At 39.1% G+C, this 24275-nt stretch overlaps 2 protein-coding genes across 2 annotated transcripts in view; one reads left to right on the top strand and one right to left on the bottom strand.

The window, feature by feature from the left end:
* The window catches only part of TNFRSF19 (TNF receptor superfamily member 19), a 501102-nt gene that overhangs the window by 50901 nt on the left and 425926 nt on the right, over window positions 1-24275 (bottom strand). The gene's annotated exons all lie outside the window — the stretch shown is intronic.
* On the top strand, window positions 51-23872 carry MTMR6 (myotubularin related protein 6). Its single transcript, XM_052671197.1, has 14 exons — window positions 51-172; window positions 3462-3578; window positions 5703-5865; window positions 7020-7177; window positions 7979-8107; window positions 9144-9278; window positions 10290-10422; window positions 15703-15812; window positions 16320-16445; window positions 17729-17778; window positions 18310-18510; window positions 19178-19312; window positions 19391-19517; window positions 21515-23872. The coding sequence occupies exons 1-14, from the start codon at window positions 149-151 to the stop codon at window positions 21773-21775; spliced, it is 1869 nt and encodes a 622-aa protein (XP_052527157.1). The 5' UTR covers window positions 51-148; the 3' UTR covers window positions 21776-23872.

The raw sequence follows: 24275 nt of genomic DNA, 5'->3' as shown, positions 1-24275 counted from the left end.
CGGCACACCGCGCACCCTCCCGCCGCTAGGGGGCGCTGCAAGCAGTTAGGGTAGGCTCCGCCCAGCCCCGCCCCGCCCCGGAAGCGGCAGTAGGTGACGGCCGGCCCGGCCCGGCGGCAGCACGTACTGCGTTCAGCTCAGGGCCGTCATGGAGCACATCCGCACCACCAAGGTACTGCCCGGTACCGCGGGAGGGGTGACGGTGCTGCTGGTGTTGGGATGGTCGCCTGTGGGAGGTACCGGGGCTCGTTCAGGCCCATCGTGTCCATCGTGTCCCTGCCTCGCCGATGTGTAAGGGCGTCGGTGCCTCCTCCGCAGCTCTTACCTCCATCCCTCCCTCTCTCCTTCCTTCCTCCCCCGCCTCGCCCGCCTTCGGGGCGCTTAGTGCTGCCGGGCCTCTCGGTCGGGCCGCTGAGGGTCGCAGCTTCCCGCTGTGGGCTCCCGGGCTGAGCTGTCCTTTTTATGAGGCTCTTTTTGTTTCTATTTTTATCCTATTGCTCTCCTTTATAACAATATATAGTTTATATCCGTATGTATACGTCTGAGTTCTTTCCGAGTCATAGCTTAGCAGTGTTTTGTTTTCTTTCTTACTGCTAAGTCTGCTGTGAGGACCGCCTTTTTCTCTGTGGTGCCTCGGGGCTCGCTAAGCAGGCGGTTTGTACCTGGCAGCCTGACTACAGCCTGGGCTTGTAGGGTGTTTCATCACTTTCTCCGTATATTTACGTCCAATAAATTTATAATCACTGCAAGGGAAATGGCTTTTAATTTCGAGGGAATAATACCTGAGTTACTTGATACAAAACGTATGCATCTTATTTCTTTTTATGTATACATACACGCATATATATATATATATATATATATATATATATATATGCAACTGTAGGATGACCTCTAGCAAGGCTACTGTTCCCCCCCTAATCCACTTTAAAGCTATGGGTTTCATGGCTAAAATAACTTGTCTTTTTGATTATAATTGTCATGCTTGCTTAGCTTTGTGTAAGCTAATGGTTTCTTGGATGTCCAGGTGGTTTAAGATACACGCATGCTAACTTGTAATAATTGTGATTGTTGCATTTACAGGAGGCACAGTTGCTAAAGTCTATGTGCCATACAAGGTCTGTGCATATGTAGGTATGAGCGCAAGCCTTGTTGCCCTCCTTTGGACCTGCTCCAGCACCTCCATGTCCTTTCTGTACTGAGGTGCCCAAAACTGAACACAGCACTCGAGGTGAGGCCTCACCAGTGCCGAGTACAGGGGCAGGATGACTTCCCTAGTCCTGCTCACCACACATTTCCTGATCCAAGCCAGGATGCCGCTGGCCTTCTTGGCCACCTGGATACACTGCGGGCTCATATTCAGCCGACTGTCCATCGGTGCACCAAGGTCCTTTTCCAGGCACTCTTCCCCACACCTGTAGGGTTGCCTGGGGTTGTTGTGACTAAAATGCAGGATCAGACGCTTGGCCCTACTGAAAGTCATACAGTTTACTTTGGACCATCAATCCAGTCTATCCAGGTCCCTCAGTAGTGCCTTTCTCCCTCTCAACTTGGTGTCATCTGCAAACTTACTGAGGGTGCTCTCAATCCCCTCATCAAGGTCATTAACAAAGATGTTAAATAGAAGCAGCCCAAGTACTGAGCCCTGGGGGACACCGCTTGTGTCTGGGAGAATTTCAGCTTTCCTTTCTCTACTAATTCATCTGTTATATTGAAACATTTCTGTATTTTTGTCTTCAATCTGTAACACCCAGTCCTAACAAGCTGTGTGGTTATTCTCTTTCACAGGAATTGGGTTATGTTAGCAAGGTATCTGATTATGTGGTATCTGTATCACTGGCTTGTTAGTGCTGGTTACTGCCAGAATATTTCTTCTGCTTCCTTAAGTGAACCTTGTTTGCAGATGTGCTAAAACTCTATAGCTGTATTCAGTCTGTTATGAATCCATTCTCTTCAAAACTGAACAAAGGATTTGTGGAGCTTTACAGTTAAAAAAAGCAAGCATGTCCCTGAAGCAGGTGTGTGCTTTTTTAGCTGAGTGCCCATTAACCTGGCCGTCAGGTTTAGCTGAGCACACCATCTATGGAGGCTGTATCTAAAATGCTCTTAATCTGTCTTTAAGTAAAGTATATCTAGAAATTGGCCTTCAGAGTTGGCAGACTTTAAGGAGTTGGAGTACTTATGCTGTCCTGGCATAACTAGGGAAGAACCATATTGTTACATGGAGAGGAAGAGAACGTTTAGATTCTGTGGCCTTTATCACTGTAACACATCTGGAGCAGTTTCTGTGCGCTTGTCAGTTTGCTGGGGAGCGCAGTGCAGATCTGCAGATAATAATTTCAGTGTTTGCACTCTACTGTATTGATTATGGTGCTCTGTATCTAAGCATCAGTACACTGCTGATTGCAGCACAATGTATTTTGAGTTACAGATATATGCAACTTCGTTTGTTTTTTTTTTGCCTTTCAAATCTAGAATATTGTAGTAGCAAGGGCTGTGAGCTGATGCTTGCATTTCCTGCATCCTCTTGGATGCATTACATGGATTTTTTCTTTAATTTTCAAAAAGAAATTTAGACTTGGCTAGATTGCAATAAATAACTGAACTGGCAATTTTTTTGGTTTTAGTGATTTGCATGTGTTTTTAGTAGATAATTAAGTTTGTACATGTAAATTATGTAAATCGAGACCTGCCTAACATCAATGCTGTAGATGTGAACTTGGATCTGGGTGCTAATCTTGCTGGTTGAAAGCCTTTGGAGCTCTGTGTAGTGTACAAGTGTAGTGCAGCAGCATCAAGCTTTGGGCTCTAAATTGGTGCTAATGAGCCAGTGCTGCCAAGAAATACAGGAATGCATAGAGATAAGCCATTCACCCAGCTCCTTTCTGGAATCATGTAATGGTTGCCTCAAACAAAGCAAATGAGCCACTAAGGTTACCAGCACCAGATAAGATGGAGGGTATTTGAAAATTGCTTTGTTTTGAAACAGTGCTGATGGAATACCAGGAGAAGTGTGTCCTTGGAGGATTCAAACTTGAAGTGTCTTCACTTTAAACAGGAGCATGGTCCCTGCCCTTTTGGGAGATATTTTTCTATTTCTCATAATGTTTACACTTCTACTTGCTTTATCTATTAGGGAAAATTGTTGTAATTTAATCTTTTAAAGTTGGGATTGATATAAGCAGTGTTAGAGAAGTCAGGAGAGCATAATTTTTGTAGCTGTGATGAGGGTGCAGCCAGCTGTTTGGAGAAGTGTGTATTCTGAGATGAGCTGTTAATGCAGTACTGAGATGTGAACAACAGAAGATGATTAATGTATGAGGTAGCTCCCATAAAATACAGCAATTTCCATGTTTAGAAATTCAGCTTTTTAAAAAAACCTAACACCTTGATCTCTTTAATAGCAAATAACCACAGCAGCTAAATATTAAGTTCTACTTTCTGCCACGTTTTTCTTACAGGTAGAGCACGTGAAATTACTGGATAGGTTCAGTACCAGCAATAAGTCTCTGACAGGAACTCTGTACCTTACAGCAACTCACCTGTTATTCATAGATGCAAACCAGAGAGAGACTTGGGTAAGGATAACAAGTGCCCTTGGCTCAGAGGTGTGGGCTTTTCGGGTGCGTTTGTTCTTCTTGAACATTGACTCTGTTTACTAAAACGTTTCTCTGAGTTTAATTATTCCCTGTGCTCTTCTTGTTCATGGTACCATAGTAACTTAATAACTTAGGTTGTACTCTTGCATGACGCTTTTGCAGTTGAAATAGATGATGTTGAAAAGTTTTCCATGTTTTGAAGTTGCTGTTGTTTCTTCTCTATAGCCTTCACTTGTATTCCTGACCAAATGTGTAGTGTGCTGTTTGTTTTTTTTAACATCTGACTTGCACTGAAGTTCACAGATGGTGTGGAAGATCGTTAGATAACTTGAGCTTTAGGTTTAAAGTTTCTGTATTACCTTTATCATATCAGATCCTGCCTGGGTTAAATGAGACAGCAAAATCCAATGAGTTAGGTTTGGTGATCCTGTGTGCTTTTTCAGAGGGTTGTTCATCTTTAGAATGAAAGAATTCTGAGGGACTGCAGCTCCTTGATGACTGTGACCAACACTGTACAGGCCAAGTACAATAATTCCCACTAGTTTTTCTTCCCAGTTCCCTGGTGGCACGTGTGTGCATCAAGTTCTGGCTTCCACTGTAGCACAGCTACCTGAGGTCATTGCCCTCCAGTCTGTGCTTCTCCAGGATAAAATCTCATTTCCCTGGGCATGCTCTGCAGTTTTTTCTGCAAGTGGAATTTCTAGCACCTAGGCAGACAGGTGTTATCTGGTGTTTTCAAGACAAAAAAAATAGTTTTTTCAGTGATATTTTCTTGGATACAGTGTAGAATTTTGTATAGTATTACTATTAATTGTTATCCTGTGATGAAAGGAGATGGTGGGGAGAACTTCAGAAGCCTTGTTTGTGCCTGCTTGTGCACAGCTTTAAAGGTCTTACTTCAGTGATATTAAACCTGTATTTTGAATATTGCATTTATGCAGTGATAATGCAACTAGCAAGTATAATCATAATGATGTCTCTCTTCAGAGTATATTCTTTTTATAAATGCGTAATTGGCAGCATAGTTTTCAGATAACTAATTCTGATCAATATTTATGAGGAGATGATTGCTTTGTAAAGTAACTGAAAAGCTATTGAGAAGGTCTTGTTCAGTTGAGGCAATGATCTGTGGCTTTCTTCTCAGGGTTGTGCAGTCGTTACTTTCTCATTTCCCAGACTTTCTGTGGATTTAGCACAGATCCCATCCCTGTGACAGTCTTTTGCAAAAGTAGTTGGAAGTCACTTAGCTAAGACTGTCATGTCTACAAAAACACAATGGATAATCATAGAATCATGCAGTGGCCTGGGTTGAAAAGGACCTCAATGATCATCAGGTTTCAACCCCCTGCTATGTGCAGGGTCACCAACCACCAGACCAGGCTGCCCAGAGCCACATCCAGCCTGGCCTTGAATGCCTCCAGGGATGGGGCATCCACAGCCTGCTTGGGCAACAGTACAGTGATAGGGCAATAACAGTGCAATAGTAGTGCAATAATAGTACAGGAGAGGTTTCTCTTGTCTCTGTCAGTGATTTGAAATTATACTCCTGGCTTGAATGTTAAAAAGCTGATGTAAGTAGATGACTGATGCACAAAATATTAAATGTTAACTGCACCAACAGGCAAACAATGCTAAATATTGTAATTCTAAAGTTTTCACTATCTTCCACATGTTGCTACTTTCTCTGACTTATTTCACAATTCCGTGAAGCACAAGGAAGCACGTTCCTCTAGATCTATTAAAATATACCAAGGAAGTCAAACAACTTGTATCCAATTAGGTGAGTTCAGTTAGCAGGGCTATAGAAATTACTCCCGTGGAGTTCTACTTCTTGATTTCTGTGTTTAGAAGTATATGTATTATGTCTTTGTTCTGTTTGTTTTTGTATTTTAATATAAAGTGACACTTCAAAATATGAGGAAAGAATGCCAGAATTGGGTTTATTCTTCTAAATATATTTTTTATATAACTGTAACGTTGACAAATCTAATTAAAATCCATATTCAGCCGAGTTTAGTCTCTCTTATCTCTGATCTTGAATACACTATGCTGTTCTCATTTTTCACCAGCAAGCTTAACACTGTGGGATCTTATATGCCCTAGATATTACATCATCACATTGCTGCAGTGGAAAAGCTTCCCTTGACTACTTCTGGTTGCCCCCTTGTCATCCAATGTAAGAACTTCAGAATAGTCCACTTTGTTGTTCCCAGAGAGAGAGATTGTCATGACATCTATAACTCCTTACTGCAGCTGTCAAAAACAGGTGAGGCTTCTAACTGCAAAAGACTTTGTGAAATGTGCCTGGGTAATAAGTTGATGAGAAAAATTCCATGTGTGGGTTTTGTTTTTGAGAAATGTGCACTAAAAAAGTTTGATATGTAAAATGTTATTAATGAAGTATTGATCTGTACACAAATTCAGAAGCTGCTGTGTTGTCTGGCATTTGTAGCTCCCTGATGTTGTCCAGGAGAATGCAGCATTCCTGTAGATTCTGCATTTCAAGTGTTATCATTAATTATGAATATAAATATAAATACATGTAGTCTCTTTAAGTTGATGTGTTCCATAGGTTAAATGCTACTGAAGAAGTATTAATGTTACTGATTTAATGTAACTTTAAAAAGCTGAAGTTTTGATGCTAAAATAACAGTATCAATTTAGTTTTAAGAGTCACCTGTCACTTAGTGTGGCCTTCTGCACTTCTAAGTATTTAGAACAATGTAAAGTTGTGTCATACGTGAGTGGTAAGAGAAATGTTAGAAAATATTTTTGAAAGCTTTCTCAGTTTAAAGAGAACTTTAACATTGCTTTTAATGTTCAGTAGATTTGTTTGTTTTTTCACCCCTAAAGATGATGTCTGCTCTTCCAGCTTGTGTGAAGCTTTTTCTAATAATAAGCTGTTTTATTAGTCTTCATTCTTTGCCCATTGGTGTGACTTCACAAATGTCCCTACTGAAATAAAGCCTGTTCTTCCAGGAGGGTTTGTATGACCTACCTTTAACTGGCATTGTCTGTTAACTGTACAGACGTTGCAGAACAAATATTTTAGAAGTGCCAAATATCTATTAACTCTAATGTCTGAGAATCATGCAGCCTGAAATTTAATGCTTTTAAACTAAAAGAGGGGAAATACTGGGTATTAGGGTGAAATTCTTCATTATGAGGATGGTGAGGCACTGGCACGGGCTGCCCAGAGAGGCTCTGAAAGTGTTGGGTGGTGACCCCAGGCAGTGTGATTGAGTGGGAGGTGTTCCTGCCTGCATCAGGGGGTTGGGACTGGAGGGATTTAAGGTTCCTTCCAATCCAGATCATTCATTGATTCTTCTTCAATTCAAGCTTTGTCAACTGCGTTACCATTTTTACCCCCCATTTTTGGGGACAGCTCATTACACAATCTTATTTTTCTTCACCTTTTAGCAAAATATGAAGATCTGTATGCCTTCTCCTATAATCCAAAGCAAAATGAATCTGAGCAAGCCAAAGGCTGGCAGCTTATTGATCTAGCAGAAGAATATAAGAGAATGGGAGTGCCAAATGATTACTGGCAGTTGTCCGATGCAAATCGTGATTATAAGGTAAGGGTTGTAGTGGAGAAAATATTTTACTGTCTGTTTTTTTTTTTGCTTTATTCTCTGGCTCTGGTCCAATAGAAGGCACTCTAATTCTATGAATTCACTTGGTTTGCAGTACAAGCAAGGAACTTCCAGGTGGAAAGAGCTTATTCCTTAATCAGTAATCACTCTCACAACTCGCAGTTTACTGTGTAGTCAGTCTCAAGTTTATTTTAAAAGGCCTCACTCAGAGTATGTGTGCATGGATGCATATGTTCTTTGGAATTGTTTGGGTAGACTTAATTGTTTGGAGTCCAGCCCCAGTGATTCAGGTGCTCTGCAGTTTTGCTCTCTGCTCTTAACTGAGAGAGGGACTCTAGGATCTGCAGTGCTGGCTGTGGTAGATAATGGCTCTGGTGGAACAGCTGCTTCCCAGAATAGATTTTGCCTTTCTCTGTAGTCTGCAACTTTTAAAAATGATGGGAATAGCTTCTATATCATAATTGAAACACATTCTCAACAGTTCTACCAAAAAATTGTATTCTTAGGGTGAATGCCGATATAGCAATGCTTTCCAGCAGTGATTGGTTGTCAATTTGATCTTACTTTATAGCTTTTTGGCTAGATTTTTCTCTTCAGAGAGGCTTGCATGTATATAGAGAAACTATGTTGGAGTTTTCCTTTAACTGCTCACAAAACTGGGTGCAAATAAACTAGTGTAGGACTTTGTACCTAGTTAGAGATCTGTGCACAGTACTTATATACATATATATATATATGTGTGTGTGTGTGTGTGTGTGTTTCAAACGTACCTGTATCTTTCAGATCTGTGAAACCTATCCTAGAGAACTTTATGTTCCCAGAACTGCAAGCAAACCCATAATCGTTGGTAGCTCCAAATTCAGAAGCAAAGGAAGGTTCCCAGTGTTGTCCTACTATCATAAAGATAAAAAGGTACGGTCTGTTTTCTTAATGCAAGTGGTCTGAAAAGTATTTCTCAACACTTGCTGGTAGTTCAGGGTAAGTGAGCAAGTAAGTAGACTGACTTGAATTAGAACAGTATAACTCATGATGACCTTAAGTAGGTCTGACATCAGTAGTGTCTAACAAGATGCTGAATTAAGCTAAGCCAGTTTAACAGAAATCCTTCAGTAATCAGTTGAATCTATTAAAGCTTTCAGAAACTGAACATAAGGCCAACTGAAGATAGATTTTTGTCAAGTTCTCGATAAATTGAGAATAAAGTCTATTTTTTTAAAATAGGCAAGGGGGAAGAAAGCCTTCCAAAGAATATAATTTATCCTGTAAGGAGTAATTTGCAAAGAGAAAAGTGAGCTAGGGAGTGAAAAGTAAGGTTTTTTTCAAGATTGAGTAGACAGAGGTACGAAGCAACTTCTGCTTGTCTGTAGATAGGTGTATCTTTGGAGGGAGAGCAGGATTGTCACCTTGGTGAGTGGAAGAATTTTTGAATGATAAATACTGAATTAGTGAATATGTCTGAACATGATTACTAATTGGAAAATGTGCCTGATACCCTCACAAGGGCAATAGATTGTCAAAAGTGAGGTGGTGAAAACTACGTCAGACTGTAACATATACTTGCAACATTAAAACTATACATAAAGTAGTAAAACTAACTAATTTTTCATATCAAGAGAAATTTGCTTTATTAAGATACTGATGTGCTTCTTTCTAATTTCTTAGCCTATACTTTTTGAATTTTTGCAGTTGAAGTTCATTATTATTATATTATATCATTATATATCATTAAACCAGTACCTTGCCCCCATGGATGGGTCTGGAAAGAATGTTTTGATAAAACTTTAGGTTCAAATTGTGGGCTTTATCTGTTTTAAAATCTGCAGGTTGGAATACCTGTCAGTATGGTTATCTGCCAAATAAAATTGTTTAGACATCTTGAACTTACGGGAAGTGTTTTCAACTACTGATATTAAACTGATGTTAACCTATTGTTTGTTTCCTCTTGTAGGCTGCAATCTGCAGATGCAGCCAACCTCTCTCAGGCTTCAGTGCCAGGTGCCTGGAAGATGAACACATGTTGCAAGCAATCAGTAAAGCAAATCCTTCAAATCGTTACATGTATGTTATGGACACCAGGCCAAAGGTATGTAGGGCTACAGAACAGCCTCTCTTCCTGCATGTTAGAGGAGTATACTGAGATAACTCTTAATCCTTCCAAGTTACATATTAAATATGACTATATTGGCTATTCCTTAAGGGTAAGGATGAGCATCAATATTCCAGTGATTAAGCACTTGCCTTCCTAAATAAGTCAAAACACATGTATGTGATCAAGGTGATGGTTGGACTTGAATTTGAAGGTCTTCCGCATAGAATCATTTTACCTGGAGGTCACTCAGAAAGTAATGCTTCCTATTTATTTCCATGGGAACTACAACAGATAGAGAATAATAACACTCACCTACACAACCATTCTTCAGTTAGGCACCACCATTAGCTATGCATTTTTGCCAGTGATAAACAAGAGCCTGCATGCTGCACTTATCTAAAAATATAAAATCTGCATGGCTATCCAGAATGTGTCTTGCTTCTCACACTGTTACCACTGCTGAAATGTGCCACATACCACCTCACTGTACTCACATCCACTATTTGGTCTCCAGAAATGCTCAGCAAATGTCAGTGAGTGCATTTTTTTCCATGTGGAGAAATTCAGTAGCACACCTTTGCTTCGTACGCACTTCCATGTCAGGCACCGTTTTGTCAACCTGCCCCTCTGCTGCCACCTGTGACACAGCAGTAACATATAACAGAGTGTTGGTGGGAATGTTTAGCCTCTACTGCCATACCATTGACATTTGCCTCTGATGTCATGGGCCAACATAATAAAATAGGAGGGAGAATAAAATAGGAGGAGAGAATAGGAAAATCTCAAAAGCGTTGTTCAGATATGTCACTTTGAATGTAGATTTACTTTCTGTGTACTACACTTTTCTTATACTTACATGTTTAACAAACTGTTAGTTTCTTATGATTCATGGTATGTGCTCTAGTGTGTTTTTTGCCCAGTGTATTCCACTGTAATTGCATAATCTTAGATCCTAATTCGACATTTTGAGTGCTGACTTTCAATACTTCAATTTTGTTTTCTTAGCTTAATGCGATGGCAAACAGAGCTGCTGGGAAGGGCTATGAAAATGAAGACAACTATTCTAACATTAGGTTCCAGTTTGTTGGAATTGAAAATATTCACGTGATGAGGTCCAGCTTACAAAAACTTCTGGAAGGTATGTTCTAACTGTACTATAACAGCATTTATGAAAATAAAATCAGTTTTCTTCTGACATACTTAATAGCTTAAACTGTATTGAGATTTCAGCATTCTTATCCAAGCTTCGCGTTTAGCACCAGCTGACTGTGTTCTGTTCTGGTAGTGTGCTACCTTAAGCCCTTACTGTTAAACTGTAAACACAGTGAATGATTTTTCTTTGAAGAAAGAACTGAGTGGCACCTATGTTGAGTGAACTTAATTACTGTGTCAGTGACTTATGGGAAAGACTTCTCTTTTCTGAGTATACATGTGTATGTACTTAGAGGTATGTGAATATGTATGTAATAAAATGATTTGTGTATATACGTGCATCTTTCTTTATGGAACACTAATTGTTCAAGGGACTTACTTGTGCAGAACTCAGAATAACTGTGGTTTGTACAAAACTTGAACTCTTTGTCTTGGCAAACCATTCCTATGCTTGTAGATGCATCTTACAGAATGTTTGGTAGAAGGGGATGGAGGGGGGTGGAAAACAAGTGACCCAGTTCACAGTATGGTGAAAGCAGTGAGGCAGAAATCTATGTTAATGGTATTTTTCTAATTAGTTTCCTTAATGTTTTACTAAGGTAATCAGCTGAAAACAAATCTAAGACACTTGGTGGAATATTAATGCTGTAATTAGAGTACAGTGGCAGAAATCAGACTTACAAGCATGACTAATAGTGTGTGTATATATAAGCACTTCCCTTCTAGAATTATCCTTGTATTTCCAGATGGGGAAGGCTTACACTTGTCTCTCTTAGTGAGGATGTTCTGGCTGTTTTGTTCAAGAAATTTTACAGGCCAGTGGTGTGGTCTTCCCTCGTTTTCATCGAGCCTGTATCTGCTGCTAACCTATTTCTCAGGCATTCTATGTGAAATATTACTTGAGCTTTGATTACGTATTTTTGTGATTATTCCTGCGTACACTTTATTGAAGGGAAAGATGAGCAGTGTGAGCCTGAACTTCAATTTTTTTGGAAGTATGGGGTAATCCTTATTTCTTGCAAATCTCTTCAGTTCCAGAGAACTAGCTCATAAATGTTGGTTTATTTTAAGGTACTGCTCCTCCATAATGAAGTGATATGAGCATATGCCTCACAGTAAAGCTTTAGACTTTGTTTTCACTTGATGTAGCATCCTAGCAACAGATCCTTACGATATATTTTTCTTTAATAATACATTTCCACAAGGATGGAATATTTTTTGCATTTGAACTTGTGCGAAGAATTGGTTTTTGTAAATTGAACAACAACAACAAAATGTCTCAACAGTTGTGCAGTTGTTCTCTAATTCAGGATTTGGGGTAAATGGACACAGTTGTTCCAGCTCTGTTCAGCTGGTCTGTAAGTAGCTGGTTTTTTTAGATTGTCATTGTGGATTCCACCATCTGTTTTTGTTGCCAAACAGACTTTGCAGTAACAGCTTGCTTGCTTTTGAATGTTGCTATCTTTGTCCCTTCAGGCTTTCTTTGAGATCCACTAGATCTGAAGGAGAGGGATTGTTGAAGTGAGGTGTTTCCAGATTTTAGAAAGCCCTACATAACAGCAGTAAGACAAATGACTGGAAATCTATGATCTCTTGGATTGTTTAATCTAATGCTGCTGTTCTCTAAATACATTAAACTCTACTTTTTGTAGAGTTACTTATGTAGGAGCAGTAGAGGCAAAATACTTCCTGGTAGTTTTTTGTTACTGGTATTTGTACCAAGTTCCTGTCCAGGGAGTTTTAATCCGAATTGCATCATGAATCTTCTCAACTAAGTCCTGTTGACTTTCAAGGGTGTCTGTTAGTAGCTTACTTCTTTCAATAGGGAAATTTAAAACCTGAAGCTGTTTAAGATGATGGAGTGGCTGTCCTGGATTTCCTCTACACTTTCAAGTGCTGTTCCTAAGGCGAAGATACTATTACTGGTTACCTCTTGGAATACTGGAAAGGGAAGAGAAGAGGGGAATGGAATTATGTCTTTCAGGGAAAATATGAAATATGCATCTTTAGTGGCAGGAAGGACTTTGAAAACTTAGAGAGGCATGCAGTGAGTAACCTTATAGACCTCTGTAGAAATAGGGTGTTAGTAAGGTGATCTGGAAGGAAATGCTGTGAGAAAGATTCATAACTTCGAATGAGGCACCATTTAACTTCTGTATTTGGGCTTTCTTCTAGATACGCTGAACTGAATGTTCTCTAATCAACAGTGTGATACCAGTGACCCTATTCTTTCAGGTCTTTCTAACTGGGACTGTACTCAGTTTTATTTATAACAAACAACTGTTCTGCTTTCACCGTGTTTCTGATCCTAAGCTCTTTGTCTGTCTGACTTCCTTCATAATCTAATGAAAGGGTTGTGAAGACGTTTGCTTGCAAGTGGAACGTAAGACAGCATCTTTGACAACATCATTCTCTAATGGAGCATGTTAGGGGGCTTTTCAGTCTGTTTTTCTGATTCAGCTGCTGCTTTAAAGGTCCTCTATACAGTGGAACAAGCTCTTCTAAAACAGCCATCTGAAGTGTGAACTTAAGACTGTGATGACTGCTCTCCCAATGGGCAGACTGTCTATCTCTGCAACACTGATTGAAGATTCTTTGCATAGACAATATTTGTGTCTGTGCTGTTCTATTAAACAAAAAATTGAATATATATTTTATATTCATTTGAAAATATACTATTGCACATCTGAGAAGTTTGCATGCAGATAAGCAAAAAGGCATTAAGTTTTCTGCATTAACAGCTCAGTTCGTATGTTTGGAGGGAAAATAATAGCCTCTGTGATCTGCTGCATATATGTTGATGGTGGTGGAAGTGTATTAAGCAAGTGTTTTGAAAGTTACATGGAGTGTTGTGGGGTGGTTCTTTGCTAAAAAATGACCTATCTTAATTTACCGTGCTTCAGCCACCAGGTTCTGACTGCAGGATCAGGTCACCTTGTGATGCCACTGCAGCCTGAGTGTAAGGACAAATGTGTAATGGAACAAAGTAGTCCTTTGGGCCCATATGCATGCAGGGCATGTCTTTATGATGGGATCCCTATAGCCAAAATTATCTTAAAGAATAGTTATTGTGAAGTAGGTAAACTATTTAATGGTGCCAAAAACCATCTTTTACTCTTTTGGGAAGCTTAAGGGAGTGGAAATGATTGTTTAGCACAAAGTCGTTAATGCAGTTTCTTTGTTTCACCCTTTAGTAACATAAAATGTCTGTGTTAATCTACAAAAATAGGAAATTAATTATTGGTTCTTTGTGTATGCTTTTTTGTTTTTGTTTTTGCCTTGAGTTATGAAACGATAGGAGTTTGGAAACACAAGATACCAGACAAAGTATTTTTTCCAAACTGAAAATGCTGATCAAAAGCTTGTTTTGACAGAAATATCTGGGTGAAAGGAAATTGAGGGCTGGATACCTCTTTATTTTGTTCCTAACAGCTTAAGCTGCAGAATGTAGGGGTGTGAAGTCATGAATAATGCCTGCAGGTATTGCTTTCTCTGTCCAGTCTGTTCCTTGCAGATGTTTGGCTTTCTAGATTTTTGGGGGAACGTTTTTACTTTATCCTGGAGTGGTGGACCTACTTAAGTGCTGTTGTGGTTTAGCAGATAGGTAGAAGCACAGGTAGAGAGAGTTTTTCACAAACTGTTAGTGTCAGCAACTTGAAAGTCTCTGGTAGTTCTCTGATTGCTCCACTGTCATGTGGGTGATTTTTCTGAAGCAAAACTTTTGCCTAATTGTACTACTTTATTTTTTCAAAGACCACAGAAAACTGAGATGTTTTTTCCTGATTTTACTGATGTTTATAGGCTGCCCCTTAAAATTAGGTCTTGTATCCAGGAGCATACCAGTGTTCTGTTATTTCATTGTACTGTGCTTTGCTAGCACTTTTCTTGTAGTTAAGGAAGTCGTGTGGGCTTTAGAAAAGATGCTGCATTACTTGGGAATTTGTTATTACTTGGAAACTTGTCTTTGTTATAACGTTCAGCAGCAGCTGGCATTGAGTCCTCCTGAGCGATAGGGAGTACATCAAAACTTGTGTAACTGAAAGCTGAAAAACACGAAAATGTGGGTGCATAGAAGCTCCAGAAGGCAGTTGTATTGTTGTTGGGTTGTTTTTGTTTTTGAGATCTTAGTGTTCATTACATCAGATTGTGTGTGTGAACATGGACCTGCGTCACACAGTGACGGTGAATTTTGTCCTTGACTTCTCCTGCTGACTCATTTCCTCCCAGTTCAGAGATAAAGGTTATTTTATAACTGCCGTAGAAGTGCCTCCACTACTAACTTTCAGCTACAGTATTGTCTTGTTTTTAATTTGGGATCATAAATAGCTTGGCATAAAATTAGCTTTCCTCTGTCAGATATTTATGTAGATTTCAATTTCGGGTATTATCTTTAAGCATCACACACAGATAGATGAAGGTGTGTCAGTGATAAATTCCAGTTGTGTTTAGATAATAATGCAACTGTGGTGTTTGAAATCATGTGCTAAAGGGCTAGTGAAAAATGGCTTTCTGCATTTGGTAGGTGCTTGATGTCCTGAAAGGAATAGGTCATATATCTCATTTCTAAACTGGCAACATCCCTGTGAGAAAATGTCTGGTCTATCTCTGTGCCTCTTGCTGTTACACTGTAGTAGCTTGCCTTTAATTTGAGCTCTTCTCCCTCCTGGTCTTACTGCTGTGGGATCAAAGTGCGCTGTGGGAGAATGGCGAACATGTCGGTATTGTATGTAAGTTCTGGAGGCAGACAAAATCTGCGTGGTTTTTAGTTCATCACTTTCTCCTTGTGTTGCGCTCGCTTTGTTCTTGGCAGACCAGTGAGGGTGATGAAACACATCCTGACTGCTTAAACTGTATCTGCTCTTTGGCTGCAGTTACTCTGTTAGTGCTAGTAATAATGTGTAAGTATTCCTGGGAAGCTCTTATTTGTGTCCCTTTCTGGATAGGATAATGGTTACAGCTCCCTGCTGGGGTAACCGGTGTATTTGCTTTGAATGGTTCATCAGATACACGTGAAGGTTTTATTCTCATTACTTGTCATTGCTCAATTCTGTGGAGTAGAGTTTTGGATTAAAAAAAAAAAAAAAAAAAAAAAAAAAACAACTTTGTACTGCCTTTCTCTTAATCATTTGAGTGGTGGTTTCCTAAAAGAGATGTCAAATCAACTTAGAACACAGAAAAATAATTTCATACTGCTGAATGCACCCTTTCCGTTGCAGGATGTTGGAGCTGCAACTGCTTAAAGCTTTCTCATCTCATTTTCTTTCAGTCAGTGGCACAAAGGGTTTGTCTGTCAATGACTTCTTGTCTGGTTTGGAGAGTTCTGGATGGCTGCGTCATATCAAAGCTGTTTTGGATGCTGCTGTCTTCCTAGTCAAGGTACTTTGTGTGCTGCTTTTGTTTGAAGGCAGGTTGGCTTACTATAATATTGTCTAACATATAAAGCCCTGCAAATACGGTTTCTTTTCTTCACAAAGAGGGAATGGTTTGAAATAGCTTTCTTCTTTGACTGACCTGCGTTGAGGACCTCAAAGATCATCGAGTTTCAACCCCCTGCTAGGTGCAGGGTTGCCAACCACCAGACCAGGCTGCCCAGAGCCACATCCAGAATGCCTCCAGGGATGGAGCATCCACAACCTCCTTGGGCAACCTGTTCCAGTGTGTCACCACCCTCTGTGTGGAAATCTTCCTCCTAATATCTAACCTAATAACTTCTCCCATAATATTTTTCTTGCTGTGTGAAATAAAATAGACAATGCTGTGAGTTTTGGATAAATACAGCTTTTGTATGTATTTGGATAAATATAGCTTTTGTATGTATTTGCTGAGTTATGTCTGAACAACGCAAACAACAGAGCATTCACTAAGGAAACAAATGTCTTGCAGGCAGTAGCAGTTGAGAGCGCCAGTGTGTTAGTGCACTGCTCAGATGGCTGGGATAGGACGTCCCAAGTTTGTTCTCTTGGAGCTCTCCTGTTAGATTCCTATTACAGAACAATCAAGGGGTTCATGGTAAGGAAGCTGTCATATTGTTGAATTGTTCCTTGGTAAATCAAAGAATGTAAAATGTTTGTGTGGAGGTGAAGTGTAACTGAAGAGTAACTGAAGTGATGTTTGTTTTTTTTTTCTGATTACAAATATAGAATCATATCTGCAGAATTTGTGTTAGAAATAGTTGACAGTGGGGAAGCACTGTGCGTTTAAAATAACCTAAGAGACTGAAATACAAATAGCAGATTGTTTCAGGCACCCTGCAGAAATGTAACAACTGCATCTTCGATCTAAAATAACAAAAAACTTACCTATGAAATACAGGGATTCTGAAGTGCTTGTGAGATAAATAGACTACATTCTAGCAGCTATGCACTTTCATTATTTGTCCCAAATCAGTATCACTGAGATGTGAATGACATCCCCTCCGAACAGCAGCATAGAGACCTGGACATATTTTAGCAACCTGAAGTACTTCATCTTCCTCATGAGAGGAATGAAGAATTTTAGTGTGGCTATTTAAAACTTCCCAGTAGGAAGATCAGCTGTGTGTTTGACATGACTTGGTGTCATGGAAGCACTTGAGTTAACATGCAAATTGTGTTCCATGTATTATTTGTGGCAGTTAGCCTGTAATGAATACAAGCCACAAAAGCTGGAGTGAGAAGGAATTGGTGGATGAACTATTCATGGATAGTGGGAATATCTGTAATCTTTAAGGACCTCATCTAATCATTTATTTTATCTTTAGTCCTCACTTTTGATGTAAAGTTTTGGGAAACCTTCTGCAATGAGGAATCAGTCCTCTGCACTTTTTAGTGCCTGATATTACAACTGGAGTGATAAAACAAGCTAGTGTTGATATTAGCAGTTTTACTGCTATCATGTTAAGATGGTATTGTGTGATTTTATGAAAATCATAGTAGCAGGAGTGCAATACTAAACTTTTTCCCATACGCAGCAGTTAATTTTTTGTAAATTGATAATTTGTTTATGTGACTCCACTTAGGTGTGAAACTGTGTAGTATTCATGTGCTTAAAGTGTGTCTGCTTTAACAGTAGGTTTCTGATTGTCAGCCTGTTCAGCTCTTTGTACTAATTTTAGAAATATGACTTGCACATCTCATGTAGGAAAGAAATGTAGGAAATGAAGAAGCTATGAAGTGATACACAATTGCTCCTACTGTGGTTAAATTGAGTCAGATTTAAACTGCAGTACATTGATAATCTGTTGAAGTTAATTCTGTGGATGCAAGACTTTAGTAAAATTTTGCATTAGTTGTTTTGTGTTTTTTACCCTCTAGGTCTTGATAGAGAAAGACTGGATTTCTTTCGGGCACAAGTTCTCTGACAGGTAGTTTGCTCTTCTGATGTTCAGGAATGTATATAGTGAAATGAGTGACAAATATTACAAAAAAGAGTGACAGCATTTTGCTCTAATACTTTGGCATGTGTATTAAAGAAAAAAAGGAGAAAACTGCTTGTGCATTTTAAACTACTGTATTGTTGCTAAAAAAACTTGCAGCGAGTAAGCAGTAAGTAGATATTGCACTTTGTGTATTGTTATTTAATTAAATACCTATTGAGTAGCTGTTTTATTGCAGGCATAAGTCACTGTTGCCTTGTTCTTACATGCTTGGATTTGCATTTATCCTTACTTTTGATGATGAAATAACTCTCACTTTTGTAGAAGTTGTGTGTGATCAGGACAGGTTAAAAACAGAGCTCTTTGTATCATCGGGTGTTGAATTGTCCCAGTTGTCAAAGTGAGGTCTTCAGTCTCCAAACCAAGAGTTGTGTCAAATTAACATGCTGTAGTTAAAAAACCATAGTTGCACTTGTTCTCAGTTGCCAACTCAAACCAGTGCATCTGTTCACGTTCCAGGTGCTGTCAGTTGGATGGTGATCCCAAAGAGGTCTCCCCAGTGTTCACTCAGTTTTTAGAGAGTGTGTGGAATCTGACTGAGCAGTTCCCACAAGCCTTTGAGTACAACGAAGCTTTCCTCCTTCAGATCCATGAACATGTCCACTCGTGCCAGTTTGGGAACTTCCTTGGAAATTGCCAAAAGGAACGAGAAGAACTGAAGTAAGCAGATGCATTGTGTCTGCTTGTTTGTTCTGGCAGAATGAGAACTTCTGCGGATCTTCTCTATTGCGCCCTAAATTAAACTGGCAGGATAGGCAGCGATGTTGAAGTGCGGCGAAGAGCAGCAGTGCTTTCCATGCTTTTGCAAGCTGAATGCTTTTTTGATACGACTGGGAGAAAATCCCTTGCTCATCTTTTGTAGGGGAAGTCAAGGCATCTTTCTCCCTCCTTTTTTCTAAAAATGGGTATGCTTAAGTCAGAAGCATCACCTCATTGCTTCCACAGTCTGTTTTCAGGCAACTTTAGAATTGTTTGCCTTTCTGACTGACAGTAATTACTCTTGGAAGTATTGATATGATGTCTCAATGCTTTCAGTTGGAAAACTTCTGGAAAGTTTTCAACATCTCATTTTCGTCTGTAAGTATTTAGAAGGCATTTGTTGCAATGAGGAAAAACTTGCACAGCATTATTTCTTCTATAACTGATACTTTTGTCCAACATGAGCATATGACAGGAATAAGTTCAACTTACAAATTTTGAATTAAAGTACTTTTAATTCTTTCTTTCAACTTATTTAAAGAATAATCAAAGATGGATTTTCTGTGTTGAATAGCTTCTGTTTTTTACTTACAGTCAGTGTCTTGATTTGATCTCTTGTTGCCTTAAGGTTAAAAGAGAAGACATATTCCCTGTGGCCTTTCCTTCTAGATGAACAAAAGAAATATCAGAATCCTCTGTATAAACCAAGTTTTTCTCCGAATCTAACTCTTTTGGAGCCTAATACTGTGTCATTCAATTTCAAGTAAGTTAGAACTACATACAGTACTTTTCTTCAATTTTGTTTATATTACACATAGTTAAAATTGTCTGATATATGCAGGTTTTGGAGAAATATGTACCATCAGTTTGACCGAAGCATGCATCCCAGGCAGTCTGTGTATGACCTCATCATGGACATGAGTGAACAAAATAAACAACTGGAAGAAGACATTAAACAACTGGAAGCTGTAAGTATTACAAAATAAGTGTATTTACCTGTGATTTGTTCTTCAAATTCATGTATAAAGCCTGTAATAATGCAGCTAGCTTTTATATGAATGTTATTGTTCTGTGTCCCACTACTTGTTCTACATAGTTTTGAATTCACCTTCCACTGTATGCTTCTATGCTCTTAAATACATGATATAGTTCTTTGGTAAGGCAAAATAAATTGTAAAACTGCTTTACTACCAAAGCAAAAATGGAGGTGGTGTAGTATAGGTTAAATCTGTGGAACTTACCTTAGATGCCAGGCACTCATCATAGGTGCAAACTGTGGTGATAAACTAAATAAGCTAAAAATGTTTTATTTTGGCAGTAGCTACTAAAACACGAGGCCCTAATCATTGTCCTTCTTTCCTTAACTTGATGTGCAGATGCATAGAACTTTAAGTCACCTTAACTATGGGATATATACATTTGATTTACTCTTGTCTGCAAGTAAGCATTACACAGAGACAAGGTTTCTGTGACTGCTGGTCTGCTACAGTAAACAGTCAGGGAGGACTGAACAGAACATCTCACCTGATTCTGCTGTGGATTAATGAATGGTGTATAACTGATGCTGTTTTATGCCAGTTAATGAGCTAAACTCCAAAACAATTTCTCTTCAATTCAAAAACATTTCTAATGTACGTGCAGTAGAGTTGTCAGGTCATGGCCTGGACCAATGGATGAGCACCAGGTGAGAAGGTATGGCTAATCCAGGGAGCTCAAGTGCAAGTAAGGCACCTGAGTGACTGGAAGGAGTGAACCCTGGGTCTGCCCCTCCTCACCCTCATTGAAGTGTTAGCAGCCAAGGGAGCAGTGCCTCTCTGGATAGAGACAGCATTCCTCTCAAACCATCACCAGTTGACAGAAGGGGTGAGCTAATTTTTGGTTTTTATCATCTTTTCTCTGTAGTGCTTGTGTCCCAGAAGGAGCTGATTGTTACTGCTGCCTTCTGCTGTGCAGTATGAAATTAGGGTTGTATTTATTTTGGTTGATAGAAAGGATAACACTTCTATATATTGTGTTGTGTTTGTGGGGAGGGGGGGATGTTTTTATGAAATTAATTCTACCTAATATAATGAATTCAGGTATCTTAACTAAGACTTGAAATAGAGTTAATTTTATCTATTTAATTTGTGTTATATAATTGACGAATGAAAGTGAAAATTTAAATAAAGCAGAATGGAAACTTCATTTTTCTAGAATCTTGTTGAAAGGTGTGAACTTCACACAGGCATTTCTCACCTGAATGGATTTAAAATACTTTCATAGACATTCTGCTGCTATCTCCATCTTCAAAAAAGTTTGTTAAAGACAGTGAAGTCTTCTGGATTTAGTGTAGGTTGTAATGGAGCATGAAGACATCAATAAGAAGAAAAAAGAACTATTTAAAATTCTCAGTTACCAGTGAGACAGCTTGAATTAAAAAAAAACAAAACAAAACAAAAAAACACCCTGGCCAGATCTTCCCTCTTCTCTTGCTCTGTGCTTTCAGAGTGGGTCTTTATCTACTTTCTAAGTCTTGTAGGAAGTTTTTAGGAAGGATATAAAGGCTTATGATATAAAGGCTGTTTTCTCTCTGTAAGAGACTCCTTTTCTGCTGCAAGCTCCTTGCTTGCTGTTAGTATTGAAGCCTCTGTTTGTACTCCAAAATGTATTCCTGTCCTAATAGCAATCAGACAAGGGACAAGCCTGAAAGTATTTCTCCTTCATTATGAACTAACAAGCAACTTTCTCTCTTCTGCTCAGCTGCTGTTTGTAAGCATACAGTGCTTGTTGCATCTGTTGTAAACTGTAGAAAAATGCTGGCTTACCCAGTGCTGTAACACTTACCTTGTTACATATCTAGTCCAGGCTGTATTCAGGGTTCTGCAGAAGTTGAGTTGGTGAGCAAAAGTGCATTCATCTGCATTCAAGCCAGAATGTCACCAGCGTGTCAGTGGTGCTTACTGTTAGTAACTATTCTCTATTTCAGAAAATAAAGCAGAAGAGAGGGCAGTCAGATGCAGTCCTTCTGAAAGAACGTCAGCACTCTGCTCGTCCTGCACCCGTGATGCTGAAAAGTCCTCCGTGCTTCAAGAAGGACCAACCTGTGATCCCTTTGAATGATGCTGTAAGAACTATAGAGGGCAGCAACACAGCGGACAATCGCTACAGTGAATTGATGGAAGAGCTTTCCAAAGCTGAGCCTGCTATTGTCAGCTTGGAGTACGGAGTGGCCAGGATGACCTGCTGAAATCTGGCACAGCGCTCCTCTGTCCTAGACTGGCTGAGTTAAAAGACAGATTGTTTTTGAGGATGGGTCTGTGCTGCATGACCAAAACACGATTTGTATATCGGCAAGTTTTGTTGATGTAGACTAGAACAGCATGCTAGCTGTCAGGTGTTTGCTGTTCTTTATACACGTATAGGAAATTGTAGTTGCCTCTATTTCTTTTAAAATACACTTGGTAAGTAGTGACTAAAAATTGAGGAGTGGTATGGTTGGTATGGCTTTGGACTGAAGTCAGTTTGCACTAAACTAAAATGGTAATCTTACTTTATTCAGTATAGGAAAACACAGGTGGTCTTTCACAAATTGATTTTATGTGGGCAAGAAAACTTGAACTTTCTATTTTGAGAACTGAAGCTGTGTGTATGTATACATCACATATGGTAAAATTATGTATATTCTTGTTAAATGCCACCCCATGCTATTATTTAGTATATTAAGTGCCAGGGAAAAGCATAATGTATTTCAAATCATAAATTGTTGGCCTTAAACCTGTCAGATCAGTGATACTGGTGTCTGTGACTGCTGCAGTCCGTAACCTGACTCTGTTTACGCTGTATTTGCTCTAAGTGCTCTTTCCTTAAAACAGGATTGAGCATAGGGAATGAAGCATGCCTAAGCTGGCGTAGCCTTTCAGCGAATAGCTATATGAATGTAAATTTATTACTGAATATTGTTCTTTCTTACAGCTCCTCCATTGTTTAAAATATAGATTGGCCTGATATTGTTCTCTTGCAGCTCAGTGGGTTGAGCATAATTGAAGCTACAGGTCATGTATTTGATCTTGAATGTTTTGGTTTGTAGCAAGTACTTAAATGTAGAAGAGAGAGAGTAAAACACGTCAGGAGAAAACTTGGCCAGTGTCTGAATGAAACTGGACTATTCAGATTGCTTAACTGTGCGCTGTGCAGTTGTCCAAGTTCTGGGAATGGAAGCGAGAATCTTGGAATTGCAGTGAATTAGCACTGCTCCCAAGTGCAAAAAAGCTTCTGTTTGGGCGCCTGAAGCTCATGAGAAACTGAGTGCCTCGTACTAAACCTTTCTTTAAGAGAAAACTTTAGCTATTAGGCTCCCTCTTTCCTTGTGAAAACCTGTCCAACCCTTGCATTTTTAAGCAATTTCAGTAGTCTGGAGATACCTAGTTAGGCAAACTTCATCTAGCAGAATATAGTAGACTTCCTGACATGTAAGAGGGAGGGCGGAAAAAAATAAAGGAAAATCTGTGGTATGTAAACTTAACTCTGTACGCAGCCTTTTAGTAAGAGAGAAGGTTTCTGTCAGTTTCTAGCTCATGATTGGTTTTCTGAGCAGGTAACAGAACAAAGAAGTACAAGTCAGTGCTCAGATCTTTAGTGGATTTTACAGAGAATACTTTGGGTATTAAGATCCTTAGGTTGATCCTGCTGATGGTCTTTTAGATATAAATCCTTTTTAGTGATATGGGAGAATGAGTTTATTCTCATCTGAAGTCTCTTTTATTAAAATTACTTGACGTAATTGGCAGTTGTCCCCTTGGCACCAGATTAGATGCAGGACTTTATTAATAGGGCTGATATAGGTGGTGATTGAGTTGCACTTGTGAAGTATGGGTGAAATTTAACTCTGACCCTTGTATTTGGTGAGTGTAAGTCACTGTTTCTCTCTTTTATTTTCTGAAAGTCTATAAATGTAAATAAAGGTTCGTAAGTCTTTTTATTCTCAGAGAGATGGTGATATTTAAACTACATTATCCATGTTTTGATTTTTTTCACTGTAGGTTTTGATTTTTGCATTTGCACAGTGGTGCCTTACAGGGTTACAGCAAGAGGTTTCTGTGCCTTGTCAGTTGTCTGCCCTTCACCTTCTGTATCAACTTGATTCTGATTTTCCTTTGAAAAACATCTTGTATATTAAGCTTGTGTTGTATCACACCAGTGAAACAAACATCACTGACAATATAGGCAAGCGTTATCAATTTGTAATTGTTTAATATTTAGCTGCTCTGATATGCCATGTACATTTTTTCATATTTATTGTTTAGAGTTTATGAACTCAAAAGATTACATGAAGCTTTTTTGCAAATACTGTTGTATGTGGTTTTTACTTTAAGAACCATCCGACTGTACCCTGCATGGAAGGCTTTTAAAAAGATCTACTTTCAGTACTGTTTAAGGGATCTTCTTTCAGTCTTCAGGCCTTTTTCACTGAAGAGGTCACTTGCAGTAAGCAGTTGGGTTGCCTTTTTATTTTATATAAAAAAATCAAGGTGGTTGACATTGTTAGCCTTAAAATGCACAAAACCTGTTTCTTCATTTAAAAACAACCAGCCAACAACAGCAGGCAGTACTTCCTGGTTCAGAGTATCTTGCTGCAGTAGTATGTGATAGTTATGTAAGGTGGTTGCGAAGAGCAGCTTAAAACAGCTTTGCCAGTCCAGCCCCCAGGTCAGCAGCGAGAGAAGGTCCTGCAGAGAGGCAGCTGTCTG

This window comes from Tympanuchus pallidicinctus, unplaced genomic scaffold (genome assembly GCF_026119805.1).
Source record: "Tympanuchus pallidicinctus isolate F22 unplaced genomic scaffold, pur_lepc_1.0 scaffold11, whole genome shotgun sequence".
Lineage (NCBI taxonomy): Eukaryota > Metazoa > Chordata > Aves > Galliformes > Phasianidae > Tympanuchus > Tympanuchus pallidicinctus.
This window is presented reverse-complemented; position numbering and strand designations above follow the sequence as displayed.